General features: G+C 33.4%; 1 protein-coding gene across 1 annotated transcript; it reads left to right on the forward strand.

Annotated features, from left to right (window-relative positions):
* The first annotated feature begins 5,444 nt into the window (after positions 1–5,444).
* Positions 5,445–7,911, forward strand: LOC112637444 (proline-rich extensin-like protein EPR1). The gene is made up of 3 exons (XM_025407210.1): positions 5,445–5,541; positions 7,255–7,274; positions 7,343–7,911. Exon 3 carries the CDS (start codon positions 7,343–7,345, stop codon positions 7,904–7,906), a length of 564 nt encoding a protein of 187 aa, XP_025262995.1. The 5' UTR covers positions 5,445–5,541; positions 7,255–7,274; the 3' UTR covers positions 7,907–7,911.
* The last annotated feature ends 11,905 nt before the right edge of the window (positions 7,912–19,816 follow it).

Raw genomic sequence — 19,816 nt, forward strand, 5'->3', positions numbered from 1 at the left:
TTTTTAAAGGCAAACCCCAAAAACACAAAATTTTAAAATGTTTGTAACTTCGATATCTTTTACAATAGAGATATACTAAGGGCATAATTGTGATCCCATTACCAAGTAGATCAACGTACTAATCGATTAATTAATCAAAATAAGTACACGTCCTAATATGCTCCGTATATAGTTCTAAAATAACAGTCCCTACTCACTAGAAGTATAAATATGATGCTAACAATCAAATTTACCAAACAAAAGTGTTGTAACTTCGAGATCTTTTACAATAGAATTATAAAAATAATATAATCATGATACCTGACCAAGTAGATCACCACACTAGTCGACTAATTCATCAAAAAAATGACGTCCAAATTGGGTGAAAACTCTCGTATACATCTCTGGATAATAATTCCAACATATTGGGTATATAGATGTAACCCCTCACGACGATAATATTTTATTTTCCATTGACCATCGATATACTGCTCCCAGTATAACCTATAAATCATAAAACCAAATAAATAATAGCTATGCACTAAATAATATCGCGATACTAATAATCGAAATACAAAACAAAATCGTATAAATATCAAACGAACTCTCCCTCTAATAATATCATTAAAATCAAATTACTAGTATCCGACTTAATATCGTCACAAGGATAACATAACAAATACAAGAATAATAAATGTTAAAATATTTTATAATAATATAATTTAAGTGCCATTGAATAATTACAAGATATATATATATTAATCCCCAACTAACAATGAATATTTAATAAATATCCTATGAAACTTGTAAAGACAAAATTATAAATAAAAACGTAAGATAATAACCAAAATTTAACAATTGATAAAACTAATAAATTATATGGTACTAATAATTCTCTATGATTAAAATTGAAATTGCTTAAATGCAAATAATAATAATAACACTAATAACAATAATAATAACAATAATGAATTTGCATAAATTTTAATAAGACTTACCCTTAGAAATAATAATATATCCTTGACCATCAACATTTTAATTCAGCACTGCTTGTTTTCTTGCTAAACCTGTTGACACCTAAAAACAAATAAAAATGAATATATGTTCTTAGACCATAAATTAATAAAAATATTAACGATAAGAAATTTCAGAAACAAAATTTTGGTAGTAAAATCTAGCTTCAAATTCTACAAAATAATTCTAACAATTATACATATGAATATATATATATATATATGTATATATATATATATGCATCCACTCTTATAACCAATAATAAATGAATAATAAGACCTTAACAAATAAAATATTCACTTATAATAAGCTAATAACGAAATTTAACCAAATACTAGCGGCCCATAACACAAATAATAATTTAAAGTGATCTTACCTGAAAATCAATAAGAATACCTTATATGACGAAGTCACATGACCCCCCTCCTGGATGCCTGAAAAATTAATGTAAAATAATATTTGGTCATAAGAATAATAATTTCTAACACGAGGCTGTCAATATTTTATAAAAATTTGCAAAGCATTAAGTATAACAAAATGGATAGCATCTATATGCTTAAGGCATATACACATGAGCCAATGAAAAGAAAGAAAAACCAACTAGCATAAATGAACAAAATAATATAAAATTTAGATTAAAATAATAAAAAAATCAGAATAAGGCCAATGAACATCATCAAAAATCAACCATGAACATTTACGATCACACTCTTCTATATATGAATGCATGTACCAAGCCTTATAAAATATTAACACTTCATATAAAAAGTTTTCAACTATAATAATCCCCCTTTTTCAAGTACTTTAATGACAAAATTTCATAATACCAAACCTTATTAAGTATAATTATGTCAGAATATTACTTACTAGTAAGTCTTCATATGACGAAAATATATGGACACCCTATATTCGTGTTCCTACACACCGGGTACCCCCCTGGCAAAAGTATCGCCTGAATAAATAAAATAATAATATTAAGGATGGACACCTATAGCTACTATGAATATAAAATGTATATACACAATTGTAAAATGCACGAACATTTACATATGAGCACTCTTATACGTATATATATATATATATATATATATATATATATATATATGTACGTGCATATGAACATATGCAAATTTAATAATGTAAGACTAAAACCTTCTGAGAAATGAATAGAGCCCAGGTACATAATGTGCAAAATGACACTCGAAAAATAGAATCTAAATTCAAAAACTTTATTAAATAAAAATAAAAAATTACAACAATGAATATAATGACAGCAACTTCTTACCATGCATAATATACATGTATCATTAAGTCAAAGGAAATAAAACGTGAAAACACGAGAGAAATAGAGAAATAATATGTGTACTTACGAATAATACTGCACAAAGAATATTATGCGTATAACTCTACGAGTCGAACAAGCGTGCAAGGCCAAGTCCAGCACGTCGCGTTATCTCCATTGGAATTTTTAAACATCCTCTCCCGACCTAAAGGCAGAGGGAAGATCTAAATTCGCGCTCGTATGAATGCAAACCAAATTAATACATCGACTTCTCTTTTATAATTAAGCATTAACAAAGCATTTTCTATTAATATCACACTATTATCCAGTATCATATACCTCTATATACATATATATGCATACTATATGTGACATATGAACTGACTACATATACACATATGCATACATATTTTATAACAAAATCCAATAAAATAAAAGTAGAGACGTAATAAACAATCGCCAGGACAAAAAATTAACAAATATTAATAGATAAAAATATACACCTTTATATATATATGCATACTATATGTAACCTATAAATCGAATAAATTTACATATATGCACATATATTTTATAACCAAACTCAATAAAATAACGGTATAAATACAATAAATACGCGTCGCGATAGAAATTGACACATATATATATTAACATGTCCAGAAATCTCCCTATATATATGCATACTATACGTAATATATAAATTGAATAAATTTACATATACGCATATATATTTTATAACAAAACTCAATAAAATAAAGGTATAAATACAATAAATAAGCGTTGCGATGGAAATTTACAAATATATATCTTAACTTGTCCAAAATTATCCCTATACATACGCATACTATATGTAACATACAAATTGACTAAATTTACATATACGCATATATATTTTATAACCAAACTCAATAAAATAACGGTATAAATACAATAAATACGCGTCGCATAGAATAAATACAATAAATACGCGTCGCGATAGAAATTGACACATATATATATTAACATGTCCAGAAATCTCCCTATATATATGCATACTATACGTAATATATAAATTGAATAAATTTACATATACGCATATATATTTTATAACAAAACTCAATAAAATAAAGGTATAAATACAATAAATAAGCGTTGCGATGGAAATTTACAAATATATATCTTAACTTGTCCAAAATTATCCCTATACATACGCATACTATATGTAACATACAAATTGACTAAATTTACATATACGCATATATATTTTATAACCAAACTCAATAAAATAACGGTATAAATACAATAAATACGCGTCGCGATAGAAATTGACACATATATATATTAACATGTCCAGAAATCTCCCTATATATATGCATACTATACGTAATATATAAATTGAATAAATTTACATATACGCATATATATTTTATAACAAAACTCAATAAAATAAAGGTATAAATACAATAAATACGCGTCGCGATAGAAATTGACACATATATATATTAACTTGTCCAACAATATCCCTATATGTATATGCATGCTATATGCATATACATTTTGTAACAAATTTAACAATAAAACAAAGGAGGAGATATAATAGACTGCTACCGCGACAAAATTAATCAGCACACAAAACATATATATATATATATATTACGAATATTAACAAATAATTAATATTAATAACCCCAAGATTTTATACAATAATTATTAATCTTATACGATGATTATTAAATACGATTCAGTAAAAACTTGCTGAAATCAATTTTCATAAGCAATATGCGAATACATATCTATACATATATATATATATATATATGTGCTAATATAAAAGTCGCCCAAATGAAAATCTTCAAAGAATAAAATATTGTCAGAATCAAAAGACCTCTTGAATAAAAGATCACGGTAGAGCGTGCAATGAATTCTTCGAGCACATCCGTCGTGATCATTCTTAGAAGTAAAACGAGCCGCTTTTTCATACGTTGTTCCGAGAACTGTAAGAATAAAATTTCTTTTAGCGACATAATAACTATTAAGCGAAGCGATAATTAATTTCCATATATTCTTATTGTAAAATTTATTGTAATAATAATGGCTTAACGCATTAGAATTTATTAAAATATTATTCATAGACTTGAGTAATCATTAAAAGTCGACTTTGAAAATTTTAAAATATATACATATAAAACCACAAAAATTCTAATTGTTAAAGCCTTTATTAAATAAATAAAAATATATCTTGTAAATGATAAATCTTAATAATTAGTCTTAAGATAATTATTAAACCTGGAAATAATACGTGTAATATGCCAATTTAAACCACGTAAACGAATTTTAAAAGGTAATTCATTAAAAAATATTACTGTTACTAATGTGTCTTATAAAGAGAAAGAATGCAGTGAGCATTCTTCGAAGGACATCCAGCATATCTATTTTTAGAAAAAGAGATAAGCTATCTTCGCATCCGTTGCGTTAGAATCTGCAATCCAAATGCTAAATTTTTCTTTACTAATTATTACTAATTATTAATTTACTAAATATTAATTAATTACTAATTATTAATTTTAACTATATATGCACCATTGTAAAAATCATTGTAATAATAATGGTTTAATACATCAGAATTTACCAAAATATCACTTAAAATTTAAACAATTGTTATAAATCGAACTCAAATTTTCTAATAACATAAATACGATATTATAAAAAATTCTGATTGTTAAAAATCATTATTAAAAATTATTCTAAAATTATTTAATAAATCTAAGACGCAAGACTTGCAATCCCTACCACAAAACTCTCACCCACCACATCGCAAACTCATAGCAAGAAGGGATAGCTCCAGCAGCCGACCCACCAATCACCAAAAAGGCCCACCTCTTCTCCCTACCATTAAACATCGAACCAGAGGAAGGTATATAAGGCCGCCGCCGCCGCCGCCGGTGTGTGTCTCTCTGCGCCATTAACTCGCCTGTGTCTCAGCTCTCTCTACGCCCATCAGATCTCCAGCTCTCGAAGAGGACAAACCTAGAAGCCTACCGGACACCTTAACTTATTCGAAAATAACTTAGTCGCGATTTTGATTTTTTCTTTCGGGACTTAGTCTCAATCTCTATTAAGAGAGCTGTATCAACATTAACACTTTAATAAAGTGCTACCATCCAGCAACCTCTGACTCTTTGGCCATTCTCTGCGCTGCCTTGCCACTTCTTCAGGTTCTCACCGAGGTCGAGCAACCCAGGGAAGGAGCAGCGGTGCCTGCATTCATCCATTGATCCCGTCATCCGGTAAGGAAATAATAAAATAATAATCATTCTTAATCAACCTTGATAATAACTTCGTATATTAGGTTGATTTATTCTAGGCCTATTGACGATTTTCCCAGAATCTTACTTGCCCGTATACAGACTTTAAATTTTTCTTTCGAGTGAATGATTTAAATTTCAACCGACCCTCTGAGAACGCTCGAAGCGTATCCTAGAGTGTAGCGTCGTTCGAGTTAGTCACTCGATGTGCATTGAGTAGCAAATTCTACTCCTCTGCCGCTTTCACGGAGAGCTTCTCTGAAAGAATTTCTCCGTGGATCCTGTGCCGCTGTGACGTGACGTCTTGCACATCGATACTAGACTCAGAATCTAAGACTCGCTCCTAGAGGATCTGTCGAAATAATAGAATTTATGCACTGGCTTACAAGTTAACTATCAAAACATTTTATGAATTTTATACTTATCTGAAGTAAGCCAGCCGCTTCCACCCGTATCCTCGTCTGTATCCTTGAATCTCCAGACCTCTCGGTGCAGCCGCATGCTCCTGGAAATTCAGTATATGCTAGATAAATTATCATCCGTTGTACGACAATTTTCCCCGAATCCTACCTGTCCGTATACAGACTTTAAATTTTTCTTTCGAGTTGAATAATTTAAATTTCAACCGACCCTCTGAGAACGCTCGAAGCGTATCCTAGAGTGTAGCGTCGTTCGAGTTAGTCACTCGATGTGCATTGAGTAGCAAATTCTACTCCTCTGCCGCTTTCACGGAGAGCTTCTTTGCAAGAATTTCTCCGTGGATCCTGTGCCGCTGTGACGTGACGTCTTGCACATCGATACTAGACTCAGAATCTAAGACTCGCTCCTAGAGGATCTGTCGAAATAATAGAATTTATGCACTGGCTTACAAGTTAACTATCAAAACATTTTATGAATTTTATACTTATCTGAAGTAAGCCAGCCGCTTCCACCCGTATCCTCGTCTGTATCCTTGAATCTCCAGACCTCTCGGTGCAGCCGCATGCTCCTGGAAATTCAGTATATGCTAGATAAATTATCATCCGTTGTACGACAATTTTCCCCGAATCCTACCTGTCCGTATACAGACTTTAAATTTTTCTTTCGAGTTGAATAATTTAAATTTCAACCGACCCTCTGAGAACGCTCGAAGCGTATCCTAGAGTGTAGCGTCGTTCGAGTTAGTCACTCGATGTGCATTGAGTAGCAAATTCTACTCCTCTGCCGCTTTCACGGAGAGCTTCTCTGAAAGAATTTCTCCGTGGATCCTGTGCCGCTGTGACGTGACGTCTTGCACATCGATACTAGACTCAGAATCTAAGACTCGCTCCTAGAGGATCTGTCGAAATAATAGAATTTATGCACTGGCTTACAAGTTAACTATCGAAAACATTTTATGAATTTTATACTTATCTAAAGTAAGCCAGCCGCTCTTACCCGTATCCTTGTCTGTACCCCCTGAATCTCCGGACCTCTCGGTGCAACCGCATGCCCCTGAAAAATTCAAAATATATTAAATAAATCATTAATTGCTGTACCCCAATGAACTGTATATAGCCGAACGTTTCAACCATGATATGAGAACGAGTGAGATATACTATCATAATCTACATTCGTTTATCTCATAATAATCCGTTAAGCCGTATTATTCGTCTTAACTCTATGAACCACCTTGCTGTGACTACATTTACCTTATAAAACCATTCATCTTAACAGGTACCTTTCTACGCATCATCGTAAGTAAACCCCTTTTGTGTTAAATCAATCGCATCAAACATAATAAATAGTCGTATTCCCTCGGTAGATGGTTAACCCCCGCCGAACTTCTTCCGTTGGACGCGAAATTTCCCTCCGTGCCGCGGGTATACGCCGCAGGCGTGCCTCCCGGTCGGTACTTAGGCTCCCTACAGCTCGTCAGTTGTTTGCCGACGAGAACGACTTAACAAGCAGAGTAACAAGGTACTCTCCAGTGCGTAGTTTCGCGCCCTCCCGCGCATACCCTTATCGTCCTCCCCGAAACCCTCCAGCGGTTCTTCAAGAGGAACAACAGCCCAGAGCCAGGCCGCCATCGCCCAATTACTCCCCCATCCAGGATTCATCTAATCCCAGCTACTCGCCGGTCAGGACCCCGGAAGATCTTCCTTCCATACCGGAAGAACGAAGACCCATAGAACAAAGCACAGAAACTGAGGCTGGTCCATCCAACCCAGGTCAAGTTCTGGATCCCCCTGAACCAAATTTCTACCCGGAACCAGAGGACCTAGTCTTACCAAGCAGTATCCAACCCCTCGCAGGACTAACAGACGAAGATTTTATCGAGATCTACGAATACTTGCAGCGAGATAATTTCTTCAACAACCGCGAATAATAACCATATCTAGATATCGCCTTAGAAATGCTATAGAGAAGAACATTAACTACATACACACATCTATACGTATAACGATATACACTATCTACAACTGTCAAATAATAACAATAATAACAATAATAAAGAATTTGTAAAGCTCTAAGGAAGTAAACTAATAAAAGAAAACAGATCAAAAAAAGGATAAATTGGGTCAGGTTCAACGCACCTAATCTATTTCCCATCGTCAATCCCTCTCCTGAAAGAAGCGCAAAAGATTCTTAGTCTCTCGGCGTCCTAGGGTATAGCCGGCTTGGCAGGTTGCCCTGAAAAAGAAATAGAGAGAAGTTACAATTGCGTAACAAATAAATACGTGAGAAGTTACGATCGAGACGTAACAACGAAATCTCAAAAACGTAACACAGTATTAAACCAGCCAACGAATGGTAATAAATTAATAAGAGACATGCAACTAATTAATAAAAATTAAAGGAGAGAACATGTGCATATAAGAACAATTATTCTCAGGTATTAAAATTATTTTAATCCATTTGACAAAGCCTATGTAGAAAAGACAATCAATATGCATATAACTACTCATGGTACATTAAAAATTTATAACGAGAATAAAATAGCATGCAAGAATTATAATGCGTTAAGACAGAGCGGACGCGCGATTTATCTCCCCTAATGTTTTTCGCGCCAGCCGACTTATCTCCCCCTCGGCATGCGAGTCTTATACGAAGAAGACTTCGAAGTGAAAAGTCTTTCAAGCGTGAAATAAAATTAATCCAACATACTGTGCGTTACATATATAACCTTTTGTAACACATATACATATGCAAATTTAAAAATTACAATGATACAATTTGAACATAGAGCAAAAATGAAGATACAATAAAATAAAATATTATAATAATTTCATATACTCACTGACAGTAAAAGAAATGATTTAAACATTATAAAAAATAACGCATAAATACATATATATATGTGAATATTCAACGTCATAGCATTATATGCGAATAAATTATTCAAGCTTATAAGAGCGTCGCAAATAAGTTGAAGCGCAACTTATCTCCCCTTCATGTTTGTTATCTCCCCTATTGTCTCGAGCCCAAGTATTAAGACCAAGAGGACTTAAGAATAATAGCCCAAGAGTGTAATAGCATGCATATGATTTGTTCTCAATCTCAATAAGAATATTACTAAGTCTTTAATACTTATTAATATTGCTAATTAATAATATAAAATATTTTAAAGCTCTTAAACGTATGAACGTACATACACATATATACATACGCGAAATAAATTTTGAAGTCAAAGGACTTAAAAGACTATTGAAAGAATATTGCATGCAATTATTAAAAGAATAAAAGAACAAAGCATATTAAGAAAGTTTTTACCAAATGACTTCATTATCTCCCCTTCGTTCAGTGCAACTGCACTAAGAGCTTATCTCCCCTTCATCCGGTCGCCGTATTCTTCGTCCGCTGCAACAGATTAAAATAATATTATAATTCCGAGCGTTCAATATTAATTATTATTTCATTATAAAATATTGTCTTCACGAAAATTATTATTGTTAACAACTGTCAATTTACTAAATTTTATACCACCACATTTATATATATACGAATATTATTTTCTAACATTAACAATGTAATTATAATAATTTAACATACCAGAATTTATCATTAATAATATTAATTAAATTTTATATTATTTAGCTAATGACAAAACTTCACTTCTAAATAGAACGTCGTACAAGAACCATTCATGTCTCATTCAATAGAGGGAAATTTACTGAATCAAAAGACATATATGAATGCTGTTACGTCCCGCTACAAAAATTTATTTTAAATATATAATCAATATATAATCACATTACATTACTACTTATATACTCTCTCGAGTTAGTTTTTTTGCTATTATATAATCGAATAATAATATAAAATTATAGAAGATCAAAATGCTGTATTATTCATACAAAGAGAATATTTCTAAAAATACTTCATTCACTCTTTACATAAAGAAATCTCAGTTATATTTAATTATTCTATATAATGAACCCACATTACATGTGCAAAAGATTCTTTAAATTCATATTAAAACTCTATAGTAAATAGCACATTGATCTTCTTGCCTTATTTTTCATAAAATATAAATTGCAATAAGCCTGCATGGCTTAAGAGATGAAACGCGCCTATAAAACTTCAACACTATTTACTCTCAATGCGCCTATATAACGTTGATCATATATACATACAGTAAAATTCTATATTAAATACTTTAATACTAATCTTATATTATTTTCAGCTCTTATAAGGGGATCAAAAACGCTATAATACAAATAATTCACTCTAATTACTGCTATTACAATATTCTTTCGCCTAGAAAAACATTATAATTCATATTAAATAGCCTTATTGATCTTCCTTCTATTAAGCGCCTGCAAAACCGCAGCCGGTTATACTCTTAAAGCGCCTACAGAATCAATACCGTATATACAAGCGCCTAAAATACTTATATCTTTAATACAACATACGCAGCGCCTACAGAATAGTAACCTCTTATACTTTTAAAGAGCCTGCAAGACTTCAACCCTTTCTACATGGGATGGTAAAGTCAATTCCTACTTTACCGACCAAGGATGAATGATAATATAGGAAATTCCTACCTTACCGACCGATGGTAACATACCGACTTTTTGTTACCGACACTTTATTATCTTACCGACTTATGGTAACTTACCAACCCAACGACTTACCGACCTACCAGTTACCGACGTTCTACCAGGAGCATACCTCTTTTATGAATATGCTACCCTGATACTTTAAAATTTTAAAACTTTAATTTTTAAAGATATTAACCAACAAACATACATATATTTATATATATTCTTTCACTAGGAGCATGCCTCTTTCATATACATGCTATCCTAATACTTTAATTTTGTTTAAATTCAGAAGTTACCGACATACTAACTTACCGACTTACCGACGTATACCTCCTATGAGAATATACTATCCTGATACATTATAAATCTTTAAACCCAAATTTTAAGGACCACAGCCGAATATTTACACATGTTTTTACATAATTCCATATATTTTCGACTCCCTAATCTACAGGGAGGTCCAAATGTTAAATTCCATTATTCTTACAAATTTTGAAGTCTTGTTGGTAAAACATATTTCTTATACGTACACATACTATAGATACTTTTATTTAGCCGTCTACATATACTATATATGCGTTACTAAATACGCATATTCATATTGTTTATAACAAAGATTCGACCATGAGCTCATCAGTTAAATAATTTATAATAATTTAAAGATAAGCCGATGCGATAATTTGGCGACGCAAATCTATTGTAATCGAAGGACACCTGTCACATAAATTATACGAAAAAATATCGAATGTCACTGATAACCTTCAAGAAAAATATCAAGTATCAGAAGAATTGTTGCCAAAAGTGACTCATCGATGACTCACCGCATCCGGTTGCATCAGAATTTTTGCTACTTCCTGATTGGCTACTCTACTTCCCCCACCACCTCAAGACCCAAAAACGGGGACGCAATCATCGTTCAAACGCCTACGCAAAATTGCGCACGCATCACCCTTCTACCGATGAAAAGCTGCGCACGCATCCAATTTTAAGAGGGGAACCAATCATCAGAGACTCCGCCCTGCGAAAAGAAACCTGCTCCCACTCTGCGACAATTGCCCAAAAAGTAGGAATCCCGTTATAAAAACCCATGCAGAGCGACTCTCTTCGCATTTGACTCTCAGTTCTTTCAACGTATAACCTTCACGCAGTCACGAGTATTTATTTTTGAGCCGAAAAGGACTTAGTCCGAGAACTGTCAAATCTTTGTACTTGGAACAAAGTATATTAAAGTTTTATTTTATCATCACTTGGGTCTTCTGCCAGTCATTCATCACCGGCTCCTTCAACTCTCCTACAGCGACGTCACCGAGGTAGACTGTCCTCCCTGGAGATCTTCAACTTTACTCTTCAGTACTCATTGGTAAGTACTTATTTCTTTTATTTTACATACTTCTCTACTCTCGTGATTTGCAACGATATTCTACTACACTTACTATCTCTTTATTACGATCTACTACGATCAATTATTGCATCTATGTCTACCCTTGAGATGGCTATATGCAATTATAATTAAACAATTGAAATAATATTGCAATTACATGTCTGATACATAAAGATTTATCGAAGATATTATTATTATTATTATTATTAATTGAATCATTAATACAAATTATTGAAGACTCATTAAAGAGCTTCATTATAAAGACGAATTTACAATCGATTTCAATTTCCGAACAGACTTCCTTAAGTACATTCATGAGAATCACATATAATGGTAGTATGTCTGTCTCTTTTTATCACTAGATTCTCGGCGCGAGATTCAAACGAATATTATTAAAGGAATCATTTTAACTATTTGATTGAAGGCTAAGCAAGCCGATACGGTATCTATCCTTCCATTTTCCAGTACCTCTGTATTCCTTCAACATTATAATAAACGAAATAAAAAGCAATCTATTTTCCTACCTACCGAAAGTCCAGAAATTTCTATGAATCTACATATATTTTTTCATGTATAATATATAAGGAGTTGGGGAACCTGCCATTTTATTTTACCATATTTCATGGCAGTCCGCCATTTTGTGAACAACTTTCAATAGTACATCGCATATTCTTATTGAAGCAATTTGCCAATGATTTAATTCACTTTTATTGACTCTATTATTTTATTTCATTTTAACAAATTATTAATTTATTTTATTTAAAATTATATTTGTATGACTCATCGTCGTATGACTCATCATATAATTTATTGAAATATTCTGTTAACGAACATCTGCTGTATGACTCATCATCGTATGATTCATCATTGTATGACTCATTTTTATTTTATTTTATATTCGTATGATTCATCATTGTATGACTCATCATAAAATTTATTATAATATTAGGAGTTTCGGAAAGTCTTTTCGTATTTTTTGTTCAAAAAAAGCATTTATTTCAATTTAAAAAAAAATAATTACATTATTCAAAGTATTGCCCATCGGAAGCTATGACTTTCTCCCATCTTTCTGGTAATTTGCGAATTCCATTTCGGAAGAACTGCTTATCTTTCGAGGCGATCCACAAATTGAGCCAATTTTTGATACCTTCAAAAGAAGTGAAGCGTGTGCCGGCCAAATCAGTTTGCATACATCGAAACAAATAAAAATCGGAAGGTGCTATGTCAGGAGAATACGGCGGGTGGGGTAAGACATCCCATCGAAGTGTTTCCAAATAATTTTTCACGACTTTTGCAACATGTGGCCGAGCGTTGTCGTGCTGAAAAATCACCTTGTCGTGTCTTCGCTCGTATTCTGGTCGTTTATCTCTTAATGCTCTGCTCAAACGCATTAATTGTAGTCGGTACCGATCACCAGTAATTGTCTCACCTGGTTTCAACAATTCAAAATAAATCACACTTTCTTGATCCCACCAAATACACAGCAATACCTTAGAACCATGAATATCTCGTTTTGATGTTGATTTCGATGTTGATGGAACAGATTCGTCGCGCTTAGCGCGATATTTTTTCAGCTTTGGATTGTCGTAGTGTATCCACTTTTCATCTCCAGTGATAATCCGATGCAAAAACCCTTTCCTCTTATGTCTCTGAAGCAGCTGTTCGCAGGTGAAAAAACGTCTTTCAACGTCTCTCGGCTTCAGCTCATGTGGCACCCAATTTCCCTGCTTTTGGATCATTCCCATTGCATTTAAGCGTTCAGAAATAGTTGTTACACCAACATCTAATGATTCAGCCAATTCCTTAAGCGTTTGACATGGATCTTCGTCCAGCAATGCTTTTAATTCTTCATCCTCAAACTTTTTTGGCCTTCCAGTGCGTTCTTTGTCTTTTATATCAAAATCCCCACTTTTAAATCGTGCAAACCATTGCTGACACACTCTTATCGATGGACAATGATCAGGATAAGTTTCTGAGAGCAAACGATGAGTTTCAGTTGTACTTTTTTTTTGATTAAAGTACAAAAGTAACGCTTCCCGCAAATGCTGATTTGTTGGCACGTAATTTGACATTTTTAGTGCGATGAAAAATAATGTTGTTTATACTTCTTTGTTTGTTCGCTTACTAAGTATGAATGACAGATGTTTAACCTTTAAAACGCAATATTAGTTATTCTTAACACAGACCATATGTACAAGTAATGACATCTATGAAAAATACGAAAAGACTTTCCGAAACTCCTAATATAATTAAATTCATTTATTAAATTAAAATCTTTTATTAAATTGAACATTTGGCAATTTGAATTATTTTAATTTTAATTATTTTATTTTATTATATGAAACATTTTATTCAAATCAATTGATTTCTTGTATTTCATGAACTGTTGCCGCATCTGCGCGATACTTTACCGCTGCATCTGCGCAACTCTATTTTAATTATTTGCGATGGTATATAATTAACATGTCTCCTTATATGATCTTCTCTCTCTAATATACTGGACAGCTTCATCTTTCTCTGATCTGCTATATGTACCAACGACCAAGGAGAGAAACCAAAGAATAAATATGTACTAAAGGATATTAAATAAATATACAAATTTGTACTTTTCCTACAATAAAGTGAACCTTTATTTCTTAACACGCACGATCCACAAGCATAATCCTTCGGAAAGCAGATAAATCCAGCGATCCAATCAAGGCAGTTAGGTCCAGAGCTCCCGGCGATCCCGAGGTATAGCCGGCATTGCGCAGGTTGCCTCAAAAGATAAATTGGGAGACGCACTTCGCTCATCTGTATGGTAAGCCCAGCAGGTCTGATCCTAGAATCAGAGAGTGAGGGAATAGTTACCGAAAACTGGAGAAGTAAGACGTAACATCTGTTTATAAGGAGAGCACATTTTTGCCGTTTATGCGTATATTCCCTTTTTATGTGTACTGCAGAAGGCAAATACACCTAATTGATTTATATCCCGTCCATGTTTTAGTTCATATAATGTTCTTTCGAAATATGTAAATGTACATTCTTTGCATTCTAAGAGAGGACGAGTTTCATCTAAATCAGATCCGCAAAATTCACATTTAGCAAATACTATATTGCCAGATGTCATCCAATGACATACCACAAGTTCATGATTGCTTCTAATTTGGCGTAATTTAGAACAGTTACAACACATTCGAGTATAAGGTTTATCCCAATTTCCTGGTTTTTTGTAAAACATAACCTTTTTACATTCGTAACTACATATGTTTGGACAGTGTTGTAAAATTCGGTGGATCGGATGTTCACAAGAAATGTTTTCAAGATTTGAATTATTCATTATGACGGTTACGTGAGAGTTCTTGCTCTCTCTCTTCTTCAAGGTAAAACAAAAAGCATTTTTGACAATCTATCAAGGGAGTTCTTTGCGCTATAGGAGTAGCACATAAGTAACATTTAAGTGGAGGAGGATGAGGTGGATCGTGTGATATAACGTGATATTTAACAGGATAGTCTTTCGTTGATGCGTGTGTCACGCATACGGGGCAATAGTATTCACCTTTGCATATATAACCATCGAGTTCTACATGCATTATTTTATGAAGAGGGTCCATCCCTTTTAATTGTTAGGGGAGTCAAAGAAGTAAGCCCACTAAAGTATCTAATACAAATATTACAGTCTGTTATGGGTCTCTGAATAGTCATGGGGTTTCGACAACGACTACATATGGTAGGGAGCGTGTGAGGGGCAATACTTATAGTATGCTGATCTAATGGTAAAAAGTGTCTTTGAAGAAGAGGGTGATAAATAATAGTATAGCAAGTACAACAGTAATAGTTGCGAGTAAGCAAATGGAGATATCCATGTAATTTAATGCATAAAGGGGTAGAAGTAGACTGAGACATGCTAGAGTAATCTAATTCATGTTAAAAGTTAGAAAATCAATAATATCTCTGAGACATGTAGGGCATTGATAGAGCGGTGTTAACACAGTAATAGATTGAAGACAGTTAACACAAAGTAATTCAGAACGATGTGGTTCTAGAGAAATAAAGTGAGAGAAAATAAAAGAAAATTGCATTTGCAATATAGGAGGTTGAATGCTTTGATAACACGTTTCGCATAAATAACAATTTAAAACAAAGTCTCGATATCCTGTGATTTTAACGCAATAAACTGATTCATCAGAGGACATACCCTCGTTACGATGAATTTAGAGGAAAACTCTATTAACTACATTTAATACTAGCGGATATTCACATTCGTCTACATGAGTCGATGTGTCGTGAAGAGTTCTGAGGAAGCTGCGTGCTGTTAAAGCACAAGGGATACACTCACTAATTGGTCGAATTCGTATCACTGTTGCGTTGCACTTTAAACAGAATTCGTCTCTGACGGTATGACTGTTTACGAAGAAATGTGTGCGCATTGATCGGTATCGTTCATGAATGAGTGAGGTACGAATCCTTGAATAGCACTTGTGACATAAGTTGTTGTCGTCATCGAGGCATATAGCTCCGGTGACTTTTGTGCAGTGTGCAAATAAGAAGGATTGCTGCACAAGGTTTAATGCTGCTGTAGCCAAGGCCGGCTGTGCTGGCTTTTTATGCCAGTGCATCTGTAACAAAAAATTTAAGATTAGTGCTTCATCCCGGTTGGATATGAGATATCTTTATCTTATCTGTGTGAACAATTCGTGTTCGATTTCCAATGCGAAGCTTAATATTGCTTAGAGGTAATAATTCTATTACTTCATAAGGTCCAGTGTATTGTTCAGTGAATTTCCCCTTTCGTGGTTCTTTAAGAAGAAATACGTGCATTCCTGTTTTAATTTGTAGAGGGTTTAATCTCCGATCATAATATTGTTTGCTCCTTTCTTTTGCTTGTATAAGATTTTGTCGCGCTTTTGTTTGCACATCTTTTAATTTATTAAACAAAGTAGTAAGGTAATCATGATACGTTGGTTCAATATTTTCTTCTATAATAAGATGAGAAGAAGGTAGTCGAGCTATGCGACCGAAAACTAATTCGTACGGTGAATATTTTGTTCCTTCATGTACGCTGGTATTATATGAAAACATAGCAAGTTTTAAATATTCATCCCAATTATCTTCCGTATCTATTTGAGTCTTTAAATATTCTGTTAATACATGATGTGAACGTTCTAAAGATCCGTTCGATTGAGGATGATATGCTGTAGTTTTAAAATGTTGAATATTAAATCTCTTTGTTAATTGTCGCATTAAAGCGGATAAAAAGTTGGTACCTTGATCAGTTAAAATAGCGCGAGGTGCACCATAAATACAAATAAATTCTTTAGTAAAAGCGTCAGCGATAGTTAAAGATGTAGCTTCTTTTAAAGGTACTGCAACTGAATATTTGGTTAATAAATCTTGCATTGTTAATATGTACTGATTATTATTATTAGTTATAGGGAGTGGTCCCATAATATCTAAAGAAATTTTATCGAATGCATTTCCAGGAGTATCGGTAATAACCATAGGTTGTTTTGTTTTCACTCTTGTTAACTTCTTTAATTGACAATCGCGGCAAGTGCGAATAAATTCTTGAATATCTTGTTTCATGGTTTTCCAAAAATAATGTGGTCTAATGCGATTATAAGTCTTTGTAACGCCTTTGTGTCCACCGTGGGCTGAGGCGTGATTTTCCAAAATTAATGATTGACGTTTCTCAATATCAGGTGTTTGAGTTAAATTTAGACAAATAGTTACGTCGATAGACATTTCTTGTAAATGTTTTTTGATTTGATTAAATATGTAAGACCATGGTAAATCATCGAAGTAATATGTTTTACTGATACTTATGGAAGAAAGTCCGAGTTCTCTGACAACATCTACGAGAGAACATAAACAATTTTTTAATGTTTGCACTTCTATTCGAATGCGATCATTATATTTTATTGGTAAAGCGATTAATGTATTAGACCTTACAGTATTTACTCTGGCTCTTTCGTAAGTTAAGCCTTCGTATTTAGGGAGTAAATTTGCCTCTTGGTATAATTTAGCACCATTATCATAAGGTGTTCCATTTAAATATATAAATATCACATGATTATCTTTTTGTTTTAATAGATTATCTCGAGTCTCTCGTATTCGAGCTGTACTCCAAGGAGGAGGAGTGTGGTGTGCTTGTCCATAAGGCACAATATTAGAATCAAATATGTCAGCATAATCTACATCAGGGTGCGTTGAGGTTGCTCTGTCTTGACTATCTTCTGAGTCTGGAACTTCTTCAATGGTAACTTCTCGATTGCTGTAGTTACTTATATTTTCGTATTCGGAAGGACGATCCCTTTCCGGCGGTTCAATTTGAGCTAGAGATTTTGTAGGTATCTGATCAGTATCCGTGATTCGTTTCCTGCGAGGAATTTGTGGTCGATGTGAGAATATTGATTCGTCTGAAGAATGATTTCCTTCCTCTTCTACTGCGAATACAGGGATAGCAATATTAATAGGCGGATTCCTTGATAAAGCGTCAGCGTTATTATTTAAGGTTCCCTTTTTATATCGTATTTCGTATTGATATTCAGATAATTTAGTTCTCCATTTCCATAATCTAGAAGAAGGGTCTTTAATAGAATGCAACCATACTAATGGTTTGTGATCTGTTACTATAGTGAAGATTTTTCCATATAAATATGGTCTAAAATGAGTTACACAGTAGACAATAGCTAAACATTCCTTTTCTATTGTTGAATATTTTTGTTCTGCAGAGTTTAATACACGTGACGTGTAAGCGACGGGTAAATCTTTCCCTATTATTCCTTGACTGAGTACGCCTCCGACGGCATATCCGGATGCGTCAGTGGTCAATACAAAAGGTTTAGAAAAATCTGGATATTGCAGAATAGGTTCTGAGCATAATGAATTTCTCAGAATATCAAAAGCTTCAGTTTGTTTTTCTGTCCATTCGAATTTTTTATCTTTCTTTAAAAGATCAGTTAATGGTTTTGCGATTTTAGAGAAATTAGGAATAAATCTCCGGTAATATCCAGCTAATCCCAAAAATTGTTTAATATTCTTTGGGTTCTTTGGAATTGGAAAATTCACAGCTTTTACTTTAGCAGGATCGGGTCGAACTCCGTCGGATCCGATAATGTGTCCTAGATACATGACTTCGTTTCTTAAGAATTCGCATTTATCTGGCTGTAATTTTAAATTTGCAGTTCTTAATCTCTGCATTAATCTTTCAAATTTAATCTCGTGTTCTCTTAAAGATCTTGCGTATATGACGATGTCGTCCATATAAACAAATAATTCGTTCCCTTGAAGTCCTGAAAGAACGTTGTCCATTAGTCTCTGGAACGTTGCAGGCGCGTTTTTTAATCCAAATGGCATTCGCTTGAATTGATAGTGTCCATAAGGTGTGGAGAAAGCAGTTTTGTGAGCGTCTTTAGATGCCATAGGTATTTGGTGAAAACCGGATGCTAAATCCAATATAGAAAAATATTTTGCTGACCCGAGTTGGTCTAATATATCCGTTATATTCGGAAGAGGATATGCATCTCCTATAGTTTTCTCATTAAGGTTCCTGTAGTCGATGACCATTCGCCATCTTTTATTTCCTTGAGAGTCTGGTTTTTTAGGAACAATCCATAAAGGAGAATTATAAGGAGAAGCGGAAGCTTCTATAAGATCAGATGATAATAATTCATTCACTTGTCGATTGATCTCTTCTTTATGCACAGGAGGAAATCTGTATTGCTTAGTGTGAACAGGCACTTCATTAATAGTGGGAATATGATGTTGGGCTGCATTAGTAGCTTGAAGATGTTCATCGGGTAGATGAAATCTATCGGAGTGTTTATACACTAATAATTGAATACTATCTGACTCTTCTGGGTTCAGATGCTCGAGACGTAGAAGTTTT

This window comes from Camponotus floridanus, unplaced genomic scaffold, assembly GCF_003227725.1.
Source record: "Camponotus floridanus strain SB8 unplaced genomic scaffold, Cflo_v7.5 scaffold168, whole genome shotgun sequence".
Taxonomy (NCBI): Eukaryota; Metazoa; Arthropoda; class Insecta; order Hymenoptera; family Formicidae; genus Camponotus; species Camponotus floridanus.

Excerpts from the sequence above, each read along its gene's own strand:
- LOC112637444 (XM_025407210.1), top strand. The coding sequence starts at position 7,343 with ATGGTTAACCCCCGCCGAACTTCTTCCGTTGGACGCGAAATTTCCCTC.